The sequence below is a fragment of the Mastigoproctus giganteus genome, chromosome 9 (assembly GCF_048544385.1).
Source record: "Mastigoproctus giganteus isolate SK-2022 chromosome 9, ASM4854438v1, whole genome shotgun sequence".
In the NCBI taxonomy this organism is placed as follows: domain Eukaryota; kingdom Metazoa; phylum Arthropoda; class Arachnida; order Uropygi; family Thelyphonidae; genus Mastigoproctus; species Mastigoproctus giganteus.
Genome location: NC_143583.1, coordinates 186,707,441 through 186,727,132, shown reverse-complemented (window position 1 = coordinate 186,727,132; position 19,692 = coordinate 186,707,441). Strand labels below are relative to the sequence as shown.

The 19,692-nt window shown below is 36.8% G+C and overlaps 1 protein-coding gene across 1 annotated transcript in view; it reads right to left on the bottom strand.

Annotated features, from left to right (window-relative positions):
* Positions 1-19,692, bottom strand: part of LOC150080949 (enoyl-CoA delta isomerase 2-like) — a 97,984-nt gene that overhangs the window by 14,802 nt on the left and 63,490 nt on the right. Inside the window, exons 6-7 of the mRNA XM_090380861.1 lie at positions 13,578-13,698; positions 3,538-3,627 (exon numbers count right to left, since the gene is read on the bottom strand). Coding sequence (XP_090236987.1) covers positions 3,538-3,627; positions 13,578-13,698 — 211 coding nt within the window. The remainder of the gene's footprint in view (positions 1-3,537; positions 3,628-13,577; positions 13,699-19,692) is intronic.

Sequence of the window (19,692 nt, the reverse complement as noted above, 5' to 3'; positions counted from 1 at the left end):
AATTTGAGGTATTGCTCAAAGCATCAAAGGCGGATATTGTTGGGATATCAGATACGTGGTGTCACACAGATATAAGGAATGCAGAACTGGAATTTGGGGATTACAACGTCTACAGAAAGGACAGGAAGGGAGGAGGGATTATGCTATTAGTTTTAGAAACACATAAAATCCAAGGAAGTGAAGCCAGTCGACATCGCTGGACAGTGCAGTGTCGAGTCAGTTTGGTGTGACATAATCATTGGGAGATCAAAATTGAGAGTAGGAGTGTGCTATAGGCCTAATGACTCTGATGAGTATAATAAGAAAATGTATAGGGAAATAGAGTGAGCCAGTAAATCAGAGAGTCTTCTAATGGGGGATTTTAATTTCCCAGATATTGACTGGAATTTGTGGGTTAGTCACTCACACACTAGCAAGGCTTTTGCGGATTTATTGGATGATTGTTTTCTACATCAGCATGTTCGGGCGGCAACTAGAGGGAGTAATACTCTTGATTTGATTATCAGTAGTGATTCTTCATGCATTAAGAATCTGCAGATACAGGAACCACTAGGTGGCAGTGATCACAGTGTGCTGAAGTGGCATTTACTCAAAGAGGTAACTACCATTAGGGGTAAAGTGAAGGGTTATTGCTTTCGTATAGGTGACTACGTGAGACAGTATTTAAATTCTATACAGTGGGAACAACTGATGATGTTACCAACAGTAAATTCAAAATGGGAAGCATTCAAAGAACTTATCTTGGAAGCTACTAGGCTTTACATACCAACTAAAAAATATTGTTCAAGGTTTAGGCCTAAATGGATGTCAGATGAACTAATGAGGCATATGGCAGAGAAGAAAAATGCATGGATACATATAAATTACCACGTGACACAGAAGCCTATGATAGATATAAGTTGATCTGTAACCAAGTTACAAAGGAGGTTAGGCAGGCGAAGGCAGATTAAGAGAAATCTTTGGCAAGGGATGCAAAGAAAAACAGCAAAGAGTACTTTACTTATGTAAACTCTAGAAGGAAGGGGATGAATCAGATTGGTCCACTTGATATTGATGGGTCAACTGTAGATGATCCTGCTCAGGTAGCTAACAAACTAAATGAATATTTTGCATCGACATTCACACATGAGGATTTATTCAGCGAGGGGAATGCCAGAGATATTCAACTCTGGCAGTAAGCTAGATAATCTTGTAATAATTGAGAGTAAAGTGGAGGAGAAATTGTTGAAGATAAACCAAGAAAGGCACCTGGGGTGGATGGGATCTATCCAGTTATATTAAAGGAGGCAGCAAAGGAAGTAAGCAAACCCTTAGCCATAATTATGGGAGGTACCTAGAGACTGGAGATGTGCAAATGTGACCCCAATTTACAAAGGAGGATCAAAGGCTGACACAAGTAATTATAGACTTGTGAGTTTAACTTCTGTTCCAGGAAAATTAATGGAGGGACTGGTTAAAGAAGCAGTGCAGGATCATCTGTACAAGACTTCAGTTATAGCTCGGACACAGCATGGTTTTGTTAAGGGGAAGTCTTGTCTGACCAATTTGATTGGATACTATGATGCAGTCACAAAAGAACTGGATGCAGGGAATAACTTTGATATTATATACTTGGATCTTAGAAAGGCTTTTGATACTGTTGCACATGGAAGACTACTGCACAAATTGGAGCAGTGTGGCATTGGAGGAAAATTGCTGCTATGGATAAAGGGGTGGTTGAGGGGGAGAAGACAGAGAGTGGTAATCAATGGACACTGCTCAACGTGGACTAATGTTATTAGTGGAGTCCCTCAGGGTTCAGTGTTGGGTCCATTATTGTTTTCTGTATTTATAAATAATATTGATGATGGTATATCGAGCTTAATGTCCAAGTTTGCAGAAGATACAAAGGTTGGCAGGGTTGTTAAGGACACTACTGATGCTATGCTGCTGCAACAGGATCTGGAGAAGTTGAGCAGATGGGCTGAGAGGTGGCAAATGAAGTTTAACATTGACAAATGTAAAGTGCTACGTATGGGAAACAGCAACCCCAGAGCAACATATCAACTCTGTGGTACTACATTGACAGTGGTAGAGAATGAAAAGGACCTGGGGGTAATAGTGCAGGCAGATATGAAGTTCTTTGAACAGTGCAGACAGGCTGCAAGAGTAGCTCATGGTGTCTCATCAATGATATACAGGAATTTTTCTAGCAGGGATAAGGAGGTGATTATTCCCTTGTATAAGGCAATGGTCAGGCCACACCTTGAGTACTGTATACAGGTCTGGAGGCCTCATTTCAAGAAGGATGTAGAGCTGCTATAACGAGTACAGAGAAGGGCAACAAGATTAGTGAATGGAACAAAGGATTGCTCTTACAAAGAAAGGCTTAAGTTTTGCAAATTATGGTGTCTGGAGACTAGGCACCAGCGAGGTGATCTGATAGAGGTGTATAAAGCCTTGAATGGTTTGAGCATGCTCGATGCTGATGGGATTCTGCCTCTTGCTCAGAATAATCACCTGAGGGGGCATAAATTCAAATTGAGGAAAGACAGATGTAGGATAGATGTGTGGAAATTTGCCTTTAGCCAGTGGGTAGTTGGTTGTGGAACAGACTTCCATCGCTTGTTGTGGAAGTTGATAGCCTAAATAAATTGAAGGCACAGCTGGACAGGTATTTCGAATGAACAGAGAGGTGAAGTGGAAGGTTTTTTTTTTTTTTTTTTTTTTTTTTGGCTGATGCTGCATAAGCTTGCTTTCTTGCATCATATGCCTCTACTAATGTTAATGCTAATGCTCTGTTATCAGCTGACAATAAGCTTACTGTATAAAGGTAAAGTGTGACATGTTTAAACATGTTATGCTTTGTTGCAGTGTGCTGTGTTGTCATAACCTTGAACAATGAGCATAATCCATATAGGTTTTGAACAGACCTTGTAGTTGCTTGTTATGGTTACAACTTTAACTTAATTAAAAAAACTATTTTTTATAATTCAAACTTTTGAGATGTCCTTTCAAGTTTCACAGTATTCATAATACTAGCAACATTCTGAAAAGTACGATAGCAATCGTCATATACAATAGTATCAACAATATTCATGTTTTGCTTTCTGCAGATGTTATAAACACCTGAACTATTGGTCTTTGTTACTGAGTCATATCAAAAATTTTAAAATAACAGTGTTTGAAACACTATTTTATGGACCATAAACAATACCTTTATTTGTCTAAGCATAAGTTTGTCTCTGCTCACATCCACCTTTAAATTATTCAAACCACCATCTAACTGTACTATAAGGAAGTACAGATTCTCAACTGACTTCCCATTACATGAAACAATATTTTTATACATTTTTTAAATAGCAGAAAATCACAGATCAATACACTACTCCTTGTATGACAATCATAATAACATAAATGAAAATGCCTGTGTCTTTGAACTGACAAAGACAAGCATTTTGCCCAATGCACACACAAACTATTGTGCAGTTTCGCATGCTGAGGAAAAGGATTCTATGCCAGTAAATTTTCTTAGTTTTGGAATATTTCATAACTTACTTGAGCATATCCCATGATTTTAGGAAAAGTGTAAGTTGCACAACCTTCAGGTGATAAACCAAGCCTACTGTATGGAGTATGGAAAGTGGCCTGTGATAGAGCAATAAAATTTTTTAATTAATTAGATGGGAAAGAGAAAGGGCTGATACTGAAAATTAAAATAAAATAAAGCGTTTATATCTGAACTAAAAAAATGCCAAAAACTATGTCCAACAAATAAGTTCCAGGTCTAAATAAAAAAAAAACAAAAAAAAAAAAAAAACAGATGTTAGAATGAAAAAAGTTTAATATTTTTTAAAATCTTCATCTTGTTCAGCTATACAAGTGAAATCACAAGTGTGTCTGATTCCACCAATTCCATTTTTATGTGTTTTATGCAGTAAAATAGTCATTCCTTTCAGCATGAATATGATTTTTGGGAACAAAAAGTAATCTACGGAGAATAAATTTGGGGAATGGGGGGGATTATATCTGCAAACCATATTCAATACCTCAACTAAGAGGACAGCCAACAACACATCCGCATTTCCAAGAAAAAAACTTCAATCTTTTTGGTATGTTTTTTTCTTTACTAAACTCCACTTTACATAACTTTAAGCTATGAGAGTCACAAGGGAAAAGGAAGAGGAAATTTTTCCTTCTCTCTTTCCCGCTCCATTTCCTATTTCTCCTTCATTATACCTGAATTGGAATGCCTCATCTCTTCAAAAATATCTGTGATCAGCATCTTTCTGAAACCCCTTCAAGAAGCTTATCAAAAAGGATTTGTTATGTTTTGGTCTGGTCAGTTCTGCTTACTTGCTTCCTTAATCCAGTGGCATTTTTAATCCAATGGCATTTTAAATTTAACGGTAAATAGTGCAAGGCTCATGGGTTGTGCTTGGGATTTCAAAGCCTGCTGGGGATCTTCATAGGATAAATAAAACATATGAGCTATTTTAGATTCTAAGAGCAAACACAGGTACATATATATATTTGTTGTGCATTGATATTAGGAGTATAGTAAACAGATTTGATCAATTTAAAGTATATTGCTTAAGCCATCAAATGCAAAAATCATAGGGCTATCAGAAATATGGTGCCACTCGGGCATGTGTGATCCAGAATTTGAATATGGTGAGTATGGACTTGGCACACCCAGGGTCCACAGCTGGATATCATCATTCTTCTCTTTCTTGGTAATTCCTTTCTACTTCTGTCTGTCTCTCTCTCTCTCTCTCACTCTCAGGGTAACTCGGAATTTTTTTTTGGCTGGTGCAGCATAAGACTCAGGCTTCCTTGCACCATATGGCTAATAATAATAATAATAATACTAGTGGCGTGCATTCCACTTCATGAGAGCAACCCTTTGTTCCATTCCATAGGTAACTTATTATATCCACTCATGTAGGTAACTTATTCCAGTAACTTATAACTTGCTGGCTAAAATAAGAATCATGTGATTTTTACACCTACTTTATACCCAAAGTACTTCTTGTACTTCGGGTGTAAATTAGGCGACCAGAAAAAGAACTGGGTTCCACACATATGCTGCACTATCTTTTTTTCAAAGCTCAACATGTGGGTGAATTGAAAGGGATGCTTTATGTCTTTTGCAGTGCTCATGATATGGAGGGAGCCAACAAATCACGTCACAGACTCTTACTCTGTATGGTGACTCCTATTAGAAAAGGGATGACAATGAAGAAAAAGTGGACAGTGACATACCCAAATATACCATTTGCAATTCATCCTGTGCCTCATGGTGAAGTACTTCCTATTCCTGAACCACTGGCGCCTCTGTAGCCAGGAGCAGCAGTGCATAGCACACGCTTCTTGATTAGACCAGGGTTCGAGCCCGTGACCACCAAATATGGAGGATGCAGTAAGGTCAGGGAATGACCACCGCATATCCCCAGAGCAATATGGCCTTAGTTGCTAATGCTTCTAAAAACCAAATAATAAACAAACAAACAACAATCCTGAACAACCCGACCGTTTTCTGTACACTCTGATGAAGACACTTATGAACATCAACTTGATATACTTAAAGAAGTACAGCAGCAGTCTACGTCAAGGGATTCACCATTTTGTCCAACCTTTATCCTTCTGAAGAAATTGGATGCCACACAAGATCACAGAAAGCGAGCTTAATGACCTCATCAGAGATCTCAAACTGCCGAAGAATAAGGCAGAGCTTTTGGCCTCAAGGCTACAACAGTGGAATCTTCTAGATCAGCAGTTCCAAACCGGTGGGTTGTGAAAGTGTTCCAAGAGGTTCGCACTAAAAATTCTGTAATGGTGTCTGCTTAGATTTACATAGGTATAAACTACAAAATAGTTTAATATTAATTTATGCAGTTTGATTCAGAATTTATATTTAGTTCTGGTTTGGGTCAAGCGCACTTACATAGCGAACATATGCAACAGGATGTTAGTGTGTGTGTGGGGGGGGGGGGAATTGGGTGCGAACATGCCAATATGTATCACACCGTTCAGTTGTGGTAAAAGGGTTTATAAAAAATTATAACTAATAATAAACAAAGATAGAATAAAGTAAAATAAAATTAAATAGAAAGCAAAGATTTGCCAACAAAAGAAACAATCTCCCACAATTCCTTATAATTAGTTTACTATCTTACAATATATCATGTTAAATAAATTTTTTCCATACAAAATTTATATTAAATTTTTTTTCATTCTCAAAGACCATTTTTATGTATAGGTACTTAATAATAATTTTATATTATTATGCAATATCACTTATAAAAATGTAGTATTGGAAACATTTTATAATAAAAATTCACAACTATTATACGATTTCAGTGGATATAGGCTTAGTGGATCACAATAAAAATATTATTCTAAAAGGGGTTTGTGAGTCAAAAAAGATTGGGAACTTCTAGATCATTCTGTTGTTGTTGTTGTTGTTGTTGTTTGAGAGCTATTGGCGCAAGAGCAGCTTAGGCTATAATGCGCCTAATCTAGGTTAGAGTTTCATATTTCGACATTTTTTATTATGTTGTTCAGATGGGAAGCCAAGATTTTATTTTATAATTACGTAACTTTTTGGTAAATGTTATACTATTTATTTTTATATGTATTGGTAGTATCCGATTAACTTAAGGAAAAAGAAAACGTCGGTAATATTTGGCCGGTTATCTAAAATTGTTTTGAGCGTTAGGTTGTTTTGTGCGTTCGTGGTTATTTGAAAGGCTTTTATACGTTCTGAAGTAAATCTTGGACAGTTCACCATGAAGTGATGTACAGTGAGTGGAACTTGACAGTTTTGGCACTGAGGAGGGTCTTCACCTCTGAGTAGGTAAGAATGGGTCATATGGGTATGCCCAATTCGCAATCGAGCAAGGATCACTTCTTCGTGTCTGTTGGATCGGCAACTGGTAGTCCATGGTCGGAGTGTTTGTTTAATTACACGAAGTTTGTTGTTACTTTGATCTTTCCAATGTTGTTGCCATTGTTTTAAACTGCTTTGGTGGATTAACGACTTGTAATCGGTATATGGTATTGAGCGGAATGCATAGTAAGAGGTAGCAGCTTCTCTTGCCGCTTTATCTGCTTTTTCATTCCCAGTTATTCCTGTGTGGCCTGGAATCCAACAGAAACTGATCTTGTGATTATTTTGCAATAGCTTAGATACTGTATATTGTACCTGTTGTAAAACTGGGTGTGCTTTAGTATTGGCATTCTGTAAAGCAATGACAGAGCTAAGCGAGTCCGTGAAAATTATGCTGTCTGCTATCTGTTCATGTTTAATTTTGTTTACGGCCATCAAAATGGCTTGTAATTCTGCTGTAAAGATGCTGCATTCTTTTGGAAGTTGTTGGATGAGAGTACAGTCTTCAGAGTGAATCGCAGCTCCTACACAAGTTTCTGTTTTTGAGCCATCTGTGTATATGAAAGTTGAATGTTCATATTTTTCTTTGTATGCTGCATGTAGTTGCTGGTAGTTTGTTCTCGGGAGATTTGTTTTCCCCCAAGATTGGAAATGCAGGTCACACACAGGTTGAATTATGATCCATGGTGGAATAATGTGTGTAGTCGTGGTAGCTATGCTATCATAATTAAGCTCTCGGCATAACAGTAAATCTTTTAGTCGGATGTTGGAAGGGCGGTTTATTCGTGGATGGGCTTGGTATACATTTTCCAAGTACGATGAAAACAGAACCTCTCTATTTGGATGGTCGGTGATGGATTTTATCTTTGCAGCATAGTGTAATAATAGGTTCTGTCGTCTAAGTTGTAGTGAAGGTTCATGGGCTTCTGCATATAGGCTTTGTACAGGTGAAGTGCGAAAAGCTCCAAGTGCTATACGGAGTGCACTGTGGTGTATGGGATCTAACCATCTCAGTGCACTTGGTCTTGCAGAGTCGTAAACTGGTGCTCCATAGTCCAGCTTGGAACGCACTATTGCTCGATAAAGTTTAAGTAGTGTCTGTCGATCTGCACCCCAAGTTGTTGCGGAGAGAACTTTGAGTAGATTTAACTTCTTGATGCAAGAATGTCTTAGTTGCTTAATATGTTCAAGGAATGTCAGTCTTTTATCTAAGAGAAGTCCTAAGAATCTTATGTTTGGTGCAACTGGGATCATATATCCATCTAGTTTAAGTTCAGGATCTGGGTGTAGGTTTCGTTTCCTACAGAAGTGTATACATGCAGTTTTCTGTGTGGAAAACCGGAAGCCATTTGTTTGTGCCCATTGACTTATTTTATTTATTGCTCCCTGTAACTGCCGTTCTATAGTTCGCATACTCTGAGAATGATAGGACATACTGAAATCATCAACGTATAAAGCGGTATCAATAGGTTTTGGTATATGCTCAGTTATGGAGTTTATTTTGATAGCAAAGAGGGTTGTGCTAAGCACAGACCCCTGAGGTACACCCTCTTCTTGGGTGAAAACTTTTGAAAGAGTATTCTGCAATCTAACTTGAAATGACCTGTGGAGTAAGAAATTTTGAATATATTTAGGAAGATGTCCACGTAATCCAAGGTGGTATAGGTTTTGAATAATTCCATAACGCCACGCAGTATCGTAAGCTTTTTCTATGTCGAAACATATCATTACGTGGTGCTCTTTTCGGATAAAGGCATTCCGCACACTGTTTTCTAATTTGATCAGTAAATCTAGTGTTGAACGATTTTTTCTGAAACCATGCTGTGCTGGATTGAGGAGGTTATTTCTGTTCAAAAACCATGTTAGACGAGCATTGATAATTTTCTCCATAACTTTTCCCAGGCAACTGGTTAGAGCAATTGGACGGTAGTTGCGTGGGTCAGAGAGGTCTTTCCCCGATTTTGGGAAAGCAAGAATTATTGCATGACGCCAACTGTCTGGAAATTGGTTTTCTAAGAAGATTCTGTTATATAGTTCTAGTAATGCCATTTGGGATTGATCATCGAGTTGTTTTAACATCATATAGTGGATTTGGTCTGGACCTACAGCACTTTGCTTTGTCTGGGATAGAGCGTGTTTCAATTCGTAGAATGTTAAGGGTAGGTTGTACTCTTCATTATTTCTTGTGGAAAAATTCAGTTTATGTCTTTCCATTCTTGCCTTGTATATTTGAAAACTGGGAGTATATGAAGTGGTCGCTGATATTCTGGCGAAGGTTTCGCCCAGTGCATTGGCTATTTCTGATGGCTCTGCAGTGACTTGTCCATTCCAGTTTAGGATCGGAGTTGGGGTAATCGGGTATCTGCCACTCATTTTGTTAATTTTATTCCAGACAGTTTTAGATGGTGTGGAACTTGTTAATGTAGATGCAAATTTTATCCAGGATTCTTTCCTACTGGCCCGCCTAATATATCTGGCTCTTGCCCGTGCCTTCTTGAACAATATGAGGTTTTCTAAAGTTGGATATCTGCGAAAAGTATTCCAGGTTTTGTTTCGCTCTTTCTTAGTCTGCGCACATTCTGCATTCCACCATGATTTTGGATGTGTTGGAAAGTGAGACGATGTTTTTGGGATAGAGTGTTCAGCAGCTTGAATTATTTTATTTGTTATATATTGTACTGCTGCATCTAACGGTTTTTGCTTGATGGTATCAACATTTAGTTTTGCTAATGTTTTATAAGTTTCCCAATCTGCTTCATTTATTTTCCATCTGGGAGTTTTGCGTGACTTGCATGTGGTTCCTAGTGCCATGGTGATGATTATTGGATAGTGATCACTGCTGAGAGGATCACTGTGCACTGACCAATCAAGTCTTGGAAATAGTATTGGAGAACATATAGATAGGTCTATAGCTGTAGTATTTCCTGATGGAAGATGTGTATAAGTATGTGTGCCGTCGTTCAACAAAGTTAAATCATTCTCGTCTATCCATTTTTCAATTTGTTTTCCTCTCCGATCTGTGGTTGTGTTACCCCACACAGGGCTATGCCCATTGAGGTCGCCTAGTATACAGAAGGGGGTTGGCAACTGCCTTACAATGTCTTCTAAGTCCTGTTGTAATAAATTTTGGTTTGGTGGAACATAAATAGTTATTACTGTTATGAGGGATCTAGCGGCTATGCGTACTGCAATCGCTTCAAGGGTTGTGTTTAGCGGGACAATCTGGGAAGGAATGCGAGAATTTATTAGTATTGCCACACCACCATGGGTTGTGCCACCTGTTACTCTGTCCTTTCGGTATGCTGTATAGTTCTTTATTAAGGTAGAGTCTTGAGGTCTGAGGTAGGTTTCTTGTAAGCAAAGACATAATGGTGCATACTGTGTAATCAGGTCATATATATCACCTATGTTAGTGCGGAGTCCTCTACAATTCCACTGGATTATGGTTTTCATTATTTGATTTTGGAGAGGTTTTCGGTCTGTTTCCTAGATGCTGTTTTAAGTCTTTCACACGTTGGTTTTTCCTTTTTCGGGAAATATGGTTTTCCGGTGTCCATATCGTCTTCCGCGAAAATCTCTAATACTGGTTCATCTGCTTGGTTGGGTGCTTCTGTCTCCATTTGTTCGGTTGCTTTCTGACTTATGACATTATGTTTTCCTTGAGGTGCTTTCGATTCTGAGTGTTTCTTATCGGGAGGCACGGAAAGTGGTGTGTTGGTGAGTTTCTCTTGATGTTTTGGCTGGGAAATTGTGAGTAGTGCTCGTGCCCAGTCTGAGATAGATTTCTTTGGAGGAATTGTAAAATCTGTTTGGGTTTCTATTGTACGACAATTCGTTATGACCTGCGCGTAGGAAGGTCTGTTTAAGATAGTCGGGTGTATAGTTCTCTTAGCTTCTTGGTATGTGACAGAATGTTCCACTTTATACCGCTGAATCTGCTTTTCTCTTTTCCAATATTCACAATTCTTGGAATAGGCAGAATGGTCTCCCTTGCAGTTTGGACATTTCGGTTTCTCGGATGAACAGTTCTGATTGCTGTGATCCTGGGACCCGCAGTTGGAACAGATAGCTACACCACGGCATGCCATTTGTGAATGACCATACTTTTGGCATTTAAAGCAGCGGAGAGGATTTGGAATGTATGGTCTGATGTTACAATTTAGATATCCGGCCTTCACAGTTGTAGGTGGTTTAGGAGTGTTGAACGTTAGTATGATAGTTCTGGTTGGGATAAGTGTCCCATCTCTTGTAATTTTAATCCTTCTCACAGCTATAACGCCTTGATTTTCAAGTTCATTTTTAATTTCTTCTTCGGAGACGCTGATAAGGTCCCACTCAGAAATTACTCCTTTCGATGTATTTAGCGTATTATGGGGAGAGACCTTTACTGGGATCCCACCAAATGTTTTCATTTGAAGCAGTCTTTCTGCGTGTTTGGCATTTGCTGTCTCGACTAGAATGTCGCCTGATTTTAGTCGCTTAACATTTTTTGGTGTTCCAGCCACACTTTCTAAACATTTCTGGATGACGAATGGCGACAATTTTCCTAATGGCTGTTCTGTCGTAGAATTAAAGACAATAAAGGTAGGTGCATTAAGTGATGCTATTTCCTTTTTTTGCCTTTTGGTTGCAGTAGTCACATTGTCCTCATTTTTCCGACTCAAAGGAGTCAGATCTTTGGGATTCGTGGTAATGTTTGAGTCATTCATGTTTGCTCCTTTTGGCCCTGGGAGTGAGAGCTTTTCCTCCCAGGTTTCCGGCCCCGCCACGGGGAGGCAGGAGCGGTGCCACCTAGTGACCAAGCGGAAGTAGATTAGTGGTTAGTAGGACTAGAATATATATAAAAGAAAGGTGACTTTCCTTTCTTAGGAACCTTTACACTGATACTTTTCAGTAACTATATATATTTACAGAAGAGAATTAACTTTAAACTCTTGATATATCTAACACTCTTTCACTTTATGAATCGCTTTAGAATTGCACAGAAATCGCCTGATCACTAGAAACGCTTGGCACTCGGGGCCGATCATTCTGTGAAAGTGACATTTCGTTCAAAATAAATATTATGATAAATTCTAACAAACAAAAGGTGATAACCTCACTGCTTGTAAGGATGTTGATGGTTTAATGGCAGCAATGAATGTGAGGTGCATTCCCGAAGAATGCGACTATTTATAGATACTGGTTAGCCTTAAGACTGTGTTATTACACAATGGAAATATGCTACCTCTTGCATATGCTGTCCACAAAAAAGAAACATATGCAAACATGGAGAACATCCTCTTAGGTGTACACCATCAGAGGTATGAGTGGCAGATGTATGGTGATTTAAAGGTAATCGCCATTTTATTAGTACTACAAAAGGGTTACACTAAATATTGTTGCTTTCTCTGCAAGTGGGATAGTCGGATATGCAATATGAGGCCGACCGGGCTAGCCGAGTGGGTAAAGTACCTGCCTGGCAACCCAAAGGTCGCGGGTTCGATTCCCGCCTCGGGCTTGGATCAAAGTACTGCAAAAACCTTGGGAGGTGCAATATGGCCACAGAAGCCGATGCGCCAACAACTACCAAATCAAAAAAAAAAAAAAAAAAAAAAAAATGCAATATGAGAAGAGGAGTTGGCCTCAATGAAAATCATTAACACCAGGAAATAGCATTTGAACCTCTGATAGGTCTAATTAAAGTTTTGCTTCCACCACTCCACATCAAATTGGGGCTCGTAAAAATTTTGTGAAGGCTTTGGAAGTGAATGGTCCTGCATTCACATAGTTGCAAGAGAAATTCCCTGGACTTAGTACAGAGAAGATTAAGGCAGGTGTTTGGTCTACAAATAAGGCAACTTTTCAAAGACAAACAATTCGAATGCATCCTTAGTAATAGCGAGAAATCAGTACGGAAAGTCTTTCGCAATGTTTTGACTGGTTTTCTAGGAAATATTAAAGCCCGCAACTACAGGCAGCTTGTGGAAGATCTCATTATGTTTTACGAAAACCTGGGGTGTAACATATCATTGAAGATGCATTTCTTGCACTCACACCTGGATTTCTTCCAGCCAAACTGTGGAAAACATGATGAGTGCTTTCATCAAGACATCACAGAGATGGAACAAAGATACAAAAGCAAATGGAGTGCTACCATGTTAAGTGATTATTGTTGAATGGTAAAATGGGATACTCTCAAAGCTGAATACAAGCGAAAGGGTCCAGTGTTTGATATAGGTATGTTCGTAGCTACAATCTTACTGCCATATAAATAAAAAATACCTTGTACAGATATAAAAAACTAGTTTTTTTGAAAACAAGAGCTAATCTGCCATTTTAAGCACAATTTTCATGTTAGCACCCCAAAATCTATAAAATAAACTAATGTTCATAACCATAACAAGATATGACCCAAAATTTGTTGTTCAGTGTAGTGTGAGACATGCTCCAGAAAACCAATATATATAAATAATTTTTGAAGAGTTCATATTCGGTATTAATTTTTTTTTTTGTTTTTTAGCCAGACTGGAATGAGAAGCCAGCAGATATAATGCTGGGATACAAAAGGTTAAAGTATTGAAAATGTAGTGAGTAAGGTGTAGGTAACTAACCTACATACCTTTTCTGTGTATTAACATTCTGTTCATGTAGCAATAAAGTAACAAGATATCTTATAGTACTGAAAATATTCACAAAATTTGTATAACGATAAAATATTTTTTACCTTGTCAGAGGCATAAACAACATCACACAGTCCTAACAAGGTTACAGGAATACCAACAGCAAGACCATTCACAGCTGCCACCAATGGCTTAGGAAAAACAATTAAACTCTTTACAAGTTTTCTGAAATTACATAAAAATCTATAAGGGAATTCTCTATAATAGTGATATAACTTTCCTTCATATAAAAAACAAATTTAGCAATAATTTCAGCTTAAATACTTTTTTTTTTGTTAAACTTATCAGCAGGCATGTAGCATACTGTTATTACCCCACTGCTATAAAACCCATTTCCACACATGACTGATCAAGTTAAGATCTTTAGTACTTTCAAAAACAATCTGAGGATTAAATAGATAATGAAGTGTTGCCCTAAAGGAGAAGACAACAAACAGCAAGGGACAGAAATGCTTGGAATGTCTTCTCTGGGATCCCTTCCATACCAAACTTTTCAAAATGTGTATCTTCTTGTAGGCTCATCTGATACTTTAAGTTGCAAAAGTTGAAATAATTTATCTATTTAAAGTTTGCATGGTTTTATGAATTGAAAGTGATTATCAGTGATTTCTTTCACCTGACTAAGCAAGCAACTTAAAACAACAAGTTTAAATTACAAGCAGAATTTAGTTTATGATCAGATGAACTGTGTTTCTGTAAAAATAATAATATACAGATTCTTATACTCAGCATTTAAATTTGTGTAAAACAGCTTGACTGAGACATGCAGGGTTACCGAAGACCTTTATAATGTTAACAAGTTTTGTAGTTGAACAGGATTTTTTTTTAGTTCTACAATTTTTTTTTTAATTACTTTCTCTCCTTTTCAGCTGATCAAATATTCTCTATTTAGCTCCACAGTCTTAAACAAGATCTCCTAACAAATTTCACAGTTAAAATGAGTGATATTCTTAATTTTTTTTTCAAAATTAATCTCTCACAGTATGCAAGTATGTGCTTCTGTACATTAAAACTTTAATTCTGTATTACATTAATTTGTATCGTCTCTTATTGATTCCAGTCAACTGAGCTAATGATCCACATACTTTCTTTCTTTTTTTTCACCCCTTCTTACTGATCTCTGCCATATGAATGCAATAATAATAAAATTCGTACTTTAAGCAAAAAACTAGATCGCTGCTGAGAAGCTATATATTTTTATTTTTTACAATTTTCTAAGTACTCCTATTTTGTTGCCAAGTAACCCTTTAAAACTGAAAAATCCAGCAACTTCTAAAGTTAAATATTATAGTTTTGACATTTAACTGGAAAATGACAGCACTTCAAAAAAAGTACTGAAATTTTGGTATTTGAATGCATTAGTATTTTGGTATCTGAATGCATTTAACAGTAAAACTATTAAAATCCAAATCCAAGCAAGAGCAGTTCATTAATTTTAGTTTCAATACATATGTGAGTGTACAAACTTTTTTGAATGTATTATAAATAGAATACAATGAATTTATTACAGTTACTCATATACTAGTAAACAATAATCTTAATATAATATAAATCAGTAGGGTCCAACCGTTTCCAGCGGCATGCCACCTAAGAACAGATCCAGAAGCCGCCCAAGGTAAATCATTTTTGGGGGAAAGAGCATTGCAGACTACATTTAGAATTCGGTTATACTTTTTTATAGAAAAGCCAAAAAAAATCTTATGCAAAAAATTAAAGGAATAAGTCAGCATTTTCACAAAGTATGTAAAAGAATCTCACGCTTAAATGCTTGAAATTGTAAAAAAAAAAAAAAAAAAAAAATTTTACATTTATTTTATAAATGTAATATAGATTAACGAATATATATTCTTGTAGAATTAATGTCAGGAGAAGCACACTAGTACCTACCGATCTAAACTAAACTAACACTAACACTCACTAAATATGAACCATTGGTTCCCCTCATTAAACCTGAGGTATGATTGATATAAACCTGATGATAAAAGTTGAATTAAACTTAGTTATCAGAATCATTTCTGATTTTTCAAATCAGTTGTATACTTTGATTTATGTTATTTTTTTTTTAAATTAGACAGTGTGCCACACTGCAGGTTAGCAACCCCTGAAATAAATGACTTTTTTTTTTTTTTTTTTTCCTTCAATAATTAGGCTGAACTGAAAAGTGTCTGGAATTTTTCCCAAACATAGTAAGAGGGAGTCCATGATAAAAAGCCTTGTAAATTAATTCAACCTGGGAGAGAGAGATTGTGCAAGGTTCGTGGGGTAGAATTTCTCTCAATATATGCCCTGCTCATGATAACAAAACAGGCTGCTTTTTACAAAGGCAGCATACACTTAAACAGGAAGGACCGCAAGAAAAAAAAAAAAGACTAAACAGAAAGAGTATACATGTGCAAGCAGCATTGATGACTACATTTGTATTGGCTCTAATACTTTTTTTTTTATTTTCATAAAGTTTCTCTTGTAAATTTGTGGTAAAGTTATTTTATAAATTATGCATAAGAGAACATCCAGTCAGTGTGCCCAGTTGACATGGGTAGCTAGTGCAATGTAGAGTCAGTTTGGTATGACAAAAGCACTGGGAACATGAAAATCAGAGTAGGGGGTGTGTCATAGAATTAATGACTAATGAGTATAACAAACAACTATACAGAGAAATACAGTGCGCCAGTAAATCAGAAATCGGAATGAGGGATTTTAATTTTACAGATATTGGCTGCAAGTTGTGAGTTGGTCAACTCACACACTAGCAAACCTTTTGTGAATTTATTGGATGACTGTTATCTATAAGAGCACATTAGCGAGGCAACAAGAGGAAGCAATCTGCAGGTAAAAGGTCCACTGGGTAGCAGAGATCAGTACACTGATCTGTGTACTGATCTCTGCTACCCAGTGTACTGATCAGTCTACTGATAGCAGAGATCAGTGTACTGATGTGGGATTTACTTAAAGGCAATTTCTGTTAAGGGTAAAGGGAAGCCTTTTGCTTTTCTAAGGATGACTACAGTGGTCTGACACAGTTTATAAATTCTATGCAGTGAGACCAACTGATGTTATGAATGGCAAATTCTAAATGCAAAGTATTCAGGGAAGTAATTGTAGAAGCCACTAGGCTTTTCATACCAACTAAGAAATGCTGTTCAAGGCCACCTAAATGGCTGTCAGATAAACTGATGAGATGTCTGGCAAAGAAGAAAAATGCATGGGATGTGTATAAATTATCAGGTGATACAGAAACCTTTGAGAGATATAGGGTAATCTGTAATCTAGTCACAAAGGAGGTTAGGCAAGCTGAAGCTGATTATGAAAAGTCTCTGATAAAGAATGCAAAGAAAACCAGTAAGCGGTTGAATCACATTGGTTCTCTTGATGTCATTGGTTTAATTGTTGTTCAGCCTGCTTGGACTGCTGACAAACTATATAGAAATTCTGCAACTACCTTCATATATGATGCATAATGGCCTTCAGCTGTAAAACTACCAACAACAACAACAACCTTGACATATGTGGAATTCTTTAGGGAAGAAGATGCCAAAAGTTTATCAGACTCTAAAAGCTAGCTAAATGATTCTGTGATAACACCGAAGAATGTAGAAGAGAAATTGCTGAAGCTAAACATGAAAAGGCACCTGGGGTGGATGGGACTTATCCAATTATATTAAGAGAAACAGCAAAGAAAATAAGTAAATCCTTAGTCATAATTATAAGAGCATCTTTGGATTCAGCGGAGATGCCTAATCACTGTAGATGTGTACAATGGGGGGTCAAAAAGTGATATGAGTAATTATAGATCTATTAGCTTAACTTCTTTTCAGGGAAAATAATGAAGTTACCTGTTAAAGAAGTAATGCAGAAGTAAGACAGGAATGCAATTATAAAACAGTCACAGCATGAATTTTTAAGGGGTTGTCTTGTCTGACTAATCTGGCTGGATGCTATGACAGTAAAAAAGGAACTGGATGCAAAAAATAATTTTGACATCATACACTTAGATTTTAGAAAAGCTTTTGATACTGTGCACGTAAAGACTGCTGTACAAATTAGGAGTAGTGTAGCAACAAGGGCAAGTTACTGCTATGGATACAGGGATGGTTGAGTGGAAGAAGACAAAGGACGGTTTCTATATAAGAAGTCTGTAAATAGACTTCTTATATAGAGAAGTCTGTAAATAGACTTCTCTATATAAGAAGACTTCTCAGTCTTCTTATATAGACTTCTCTTCTTACCCATTGTTCCACAAGTCTAGTTAAATATTTACCCAGTGACAACCAACATGTACATACATCAAAACCTTTTTCATTTCGGTGGCATGCATTGATTAAAACTGTTTTAATCAAAGTTTCAGAAAAGCCTCAGAATGTTTGCAGTTGATGGTTTCAACTAATAAGTCATGAGATTTGAGACTTTATAATATTTTTGGTGATACTACTACACTTTCTAAGGTTTCTCAGGGATGAGAGTGCCCACATATAGTCAAAGAATTTTCAGCTCTCCAAGAAAAAGATAAGTTTTTGAAAAATTTTGCCATTCTATCGACAAAATTGTCATATTAAATCATAATTTATAGGAATAGTCATGCTCATTATTTTATTTTTTAATTTAGCTAGAGAAGCACAGAAGAAATAAATGTGAATCTCTTTAAATCCAAAGTCTGGATTTAAAGAAATATGCTTTCCAAAAGTCAAGGGTTTGCACCTGTACATTGGTGCTAGCAAAAGCACTTCAGCTTCCCTACCACAGCATATTTGGTAAAAGAAAATCAGCTGAAGATATGAATATTAAAAGTCACCAAGGAAAATCATTTTTACAGAAGCTGGATTGTAGAAAGTTGAAATTCACTTCGTCTTCATGATGCAAAGTGGAAGCCAGAGGTATTGCACTGGATGATGTAAACTGACTACTATATAGTACTGCCTAGGCAAAGGATGTTCAGCCATCCTCATGTGGGAGGGGCAGTCACCTCCAATATAATAGGCCTCTATATTACTTTTGAACCTTGCAAGTGTGGGGAAGACACTAACTACTCCTATCACATAGTATTGGGTAGATTCCACTACTGCACTCTGTTCAAAATATTGCCAAAATCCTGCCCCATGTGTAACCTGAATATTAGTTCATCCACATTAATTATCCCAACTAACAGAATGGTTAGGTATTATGATGTGTTGACCTCCTTAACTTAAGTCCATGACCAAAGTTACTTTCAGTTTCATAACTGCACCATAATAAAATGTGCACTTTAACAGAGACAAGAAAAATAAAATAATAACAGCCCAAGAGCCATTTAAATGAAAGTGAATCAACACCTCATGTATATAAATGGACCTATTCAGAATTCCGTGAATGATTACAATAATAATTGCCACGCTGTATGCTCACTCATTAAAGCTTAATATTCACAGTCACAGTTCAAATTGTTCATCACAAAAAAGACTTATTGGTAATCTTATATCTTGTGAAAGAGCAATGGTATACTTAGATTCCTAATGGCAGAAAGCAGAACAAAAATAGCACAAAATTGTGTTTATTTATGGAATGTTCCTGGCAGCATTATAAATGTAAAAAATGATTCAGTAGGAGGCACATGACCAAAGAAAATGATGAGCTACCAGTACAGAAGCACAGTGTCGTTACACCTGAGAAATTCTGAAATGGATGCTTCGGTGGCAGACAATCAGTGCTGTCCTTTGATGACCTGGCTGACACTCTTGACATTAACCATCAATTAGTACACAATATCCTTCATAAATAACTATCATTGGTTGTTCTGTGCCTGGTGGATTTTAAAATGCCTGTTCAGAAGAAAACAAACATTCAGTTTAACACTAACACATCTTTGTTACACCACTAAATGTGACAGTTTTTTGTGACATACTGTCACTGTTTACAAATAATGTTTTACTGAACCAAAATTTAAGCATCAAACTTATCAGTGGAAGATTCTGATTAGCATCGCAAAAACCTTGCCAATCTTGTTCTGTGACCATAAAGACGATCTCCTCTTATCAAATTTACAAGATATGGAAAGAAAGAATGTCCAACAGTCTTGCAATTTAATAATAATATCAGATTCTAAAGCTATAAGAAATAAGTGCAGACATTTCTTGACAATTTGGATGTTGTCACATGTTAAGCTCTATCCTAATTTCACTATCCTAA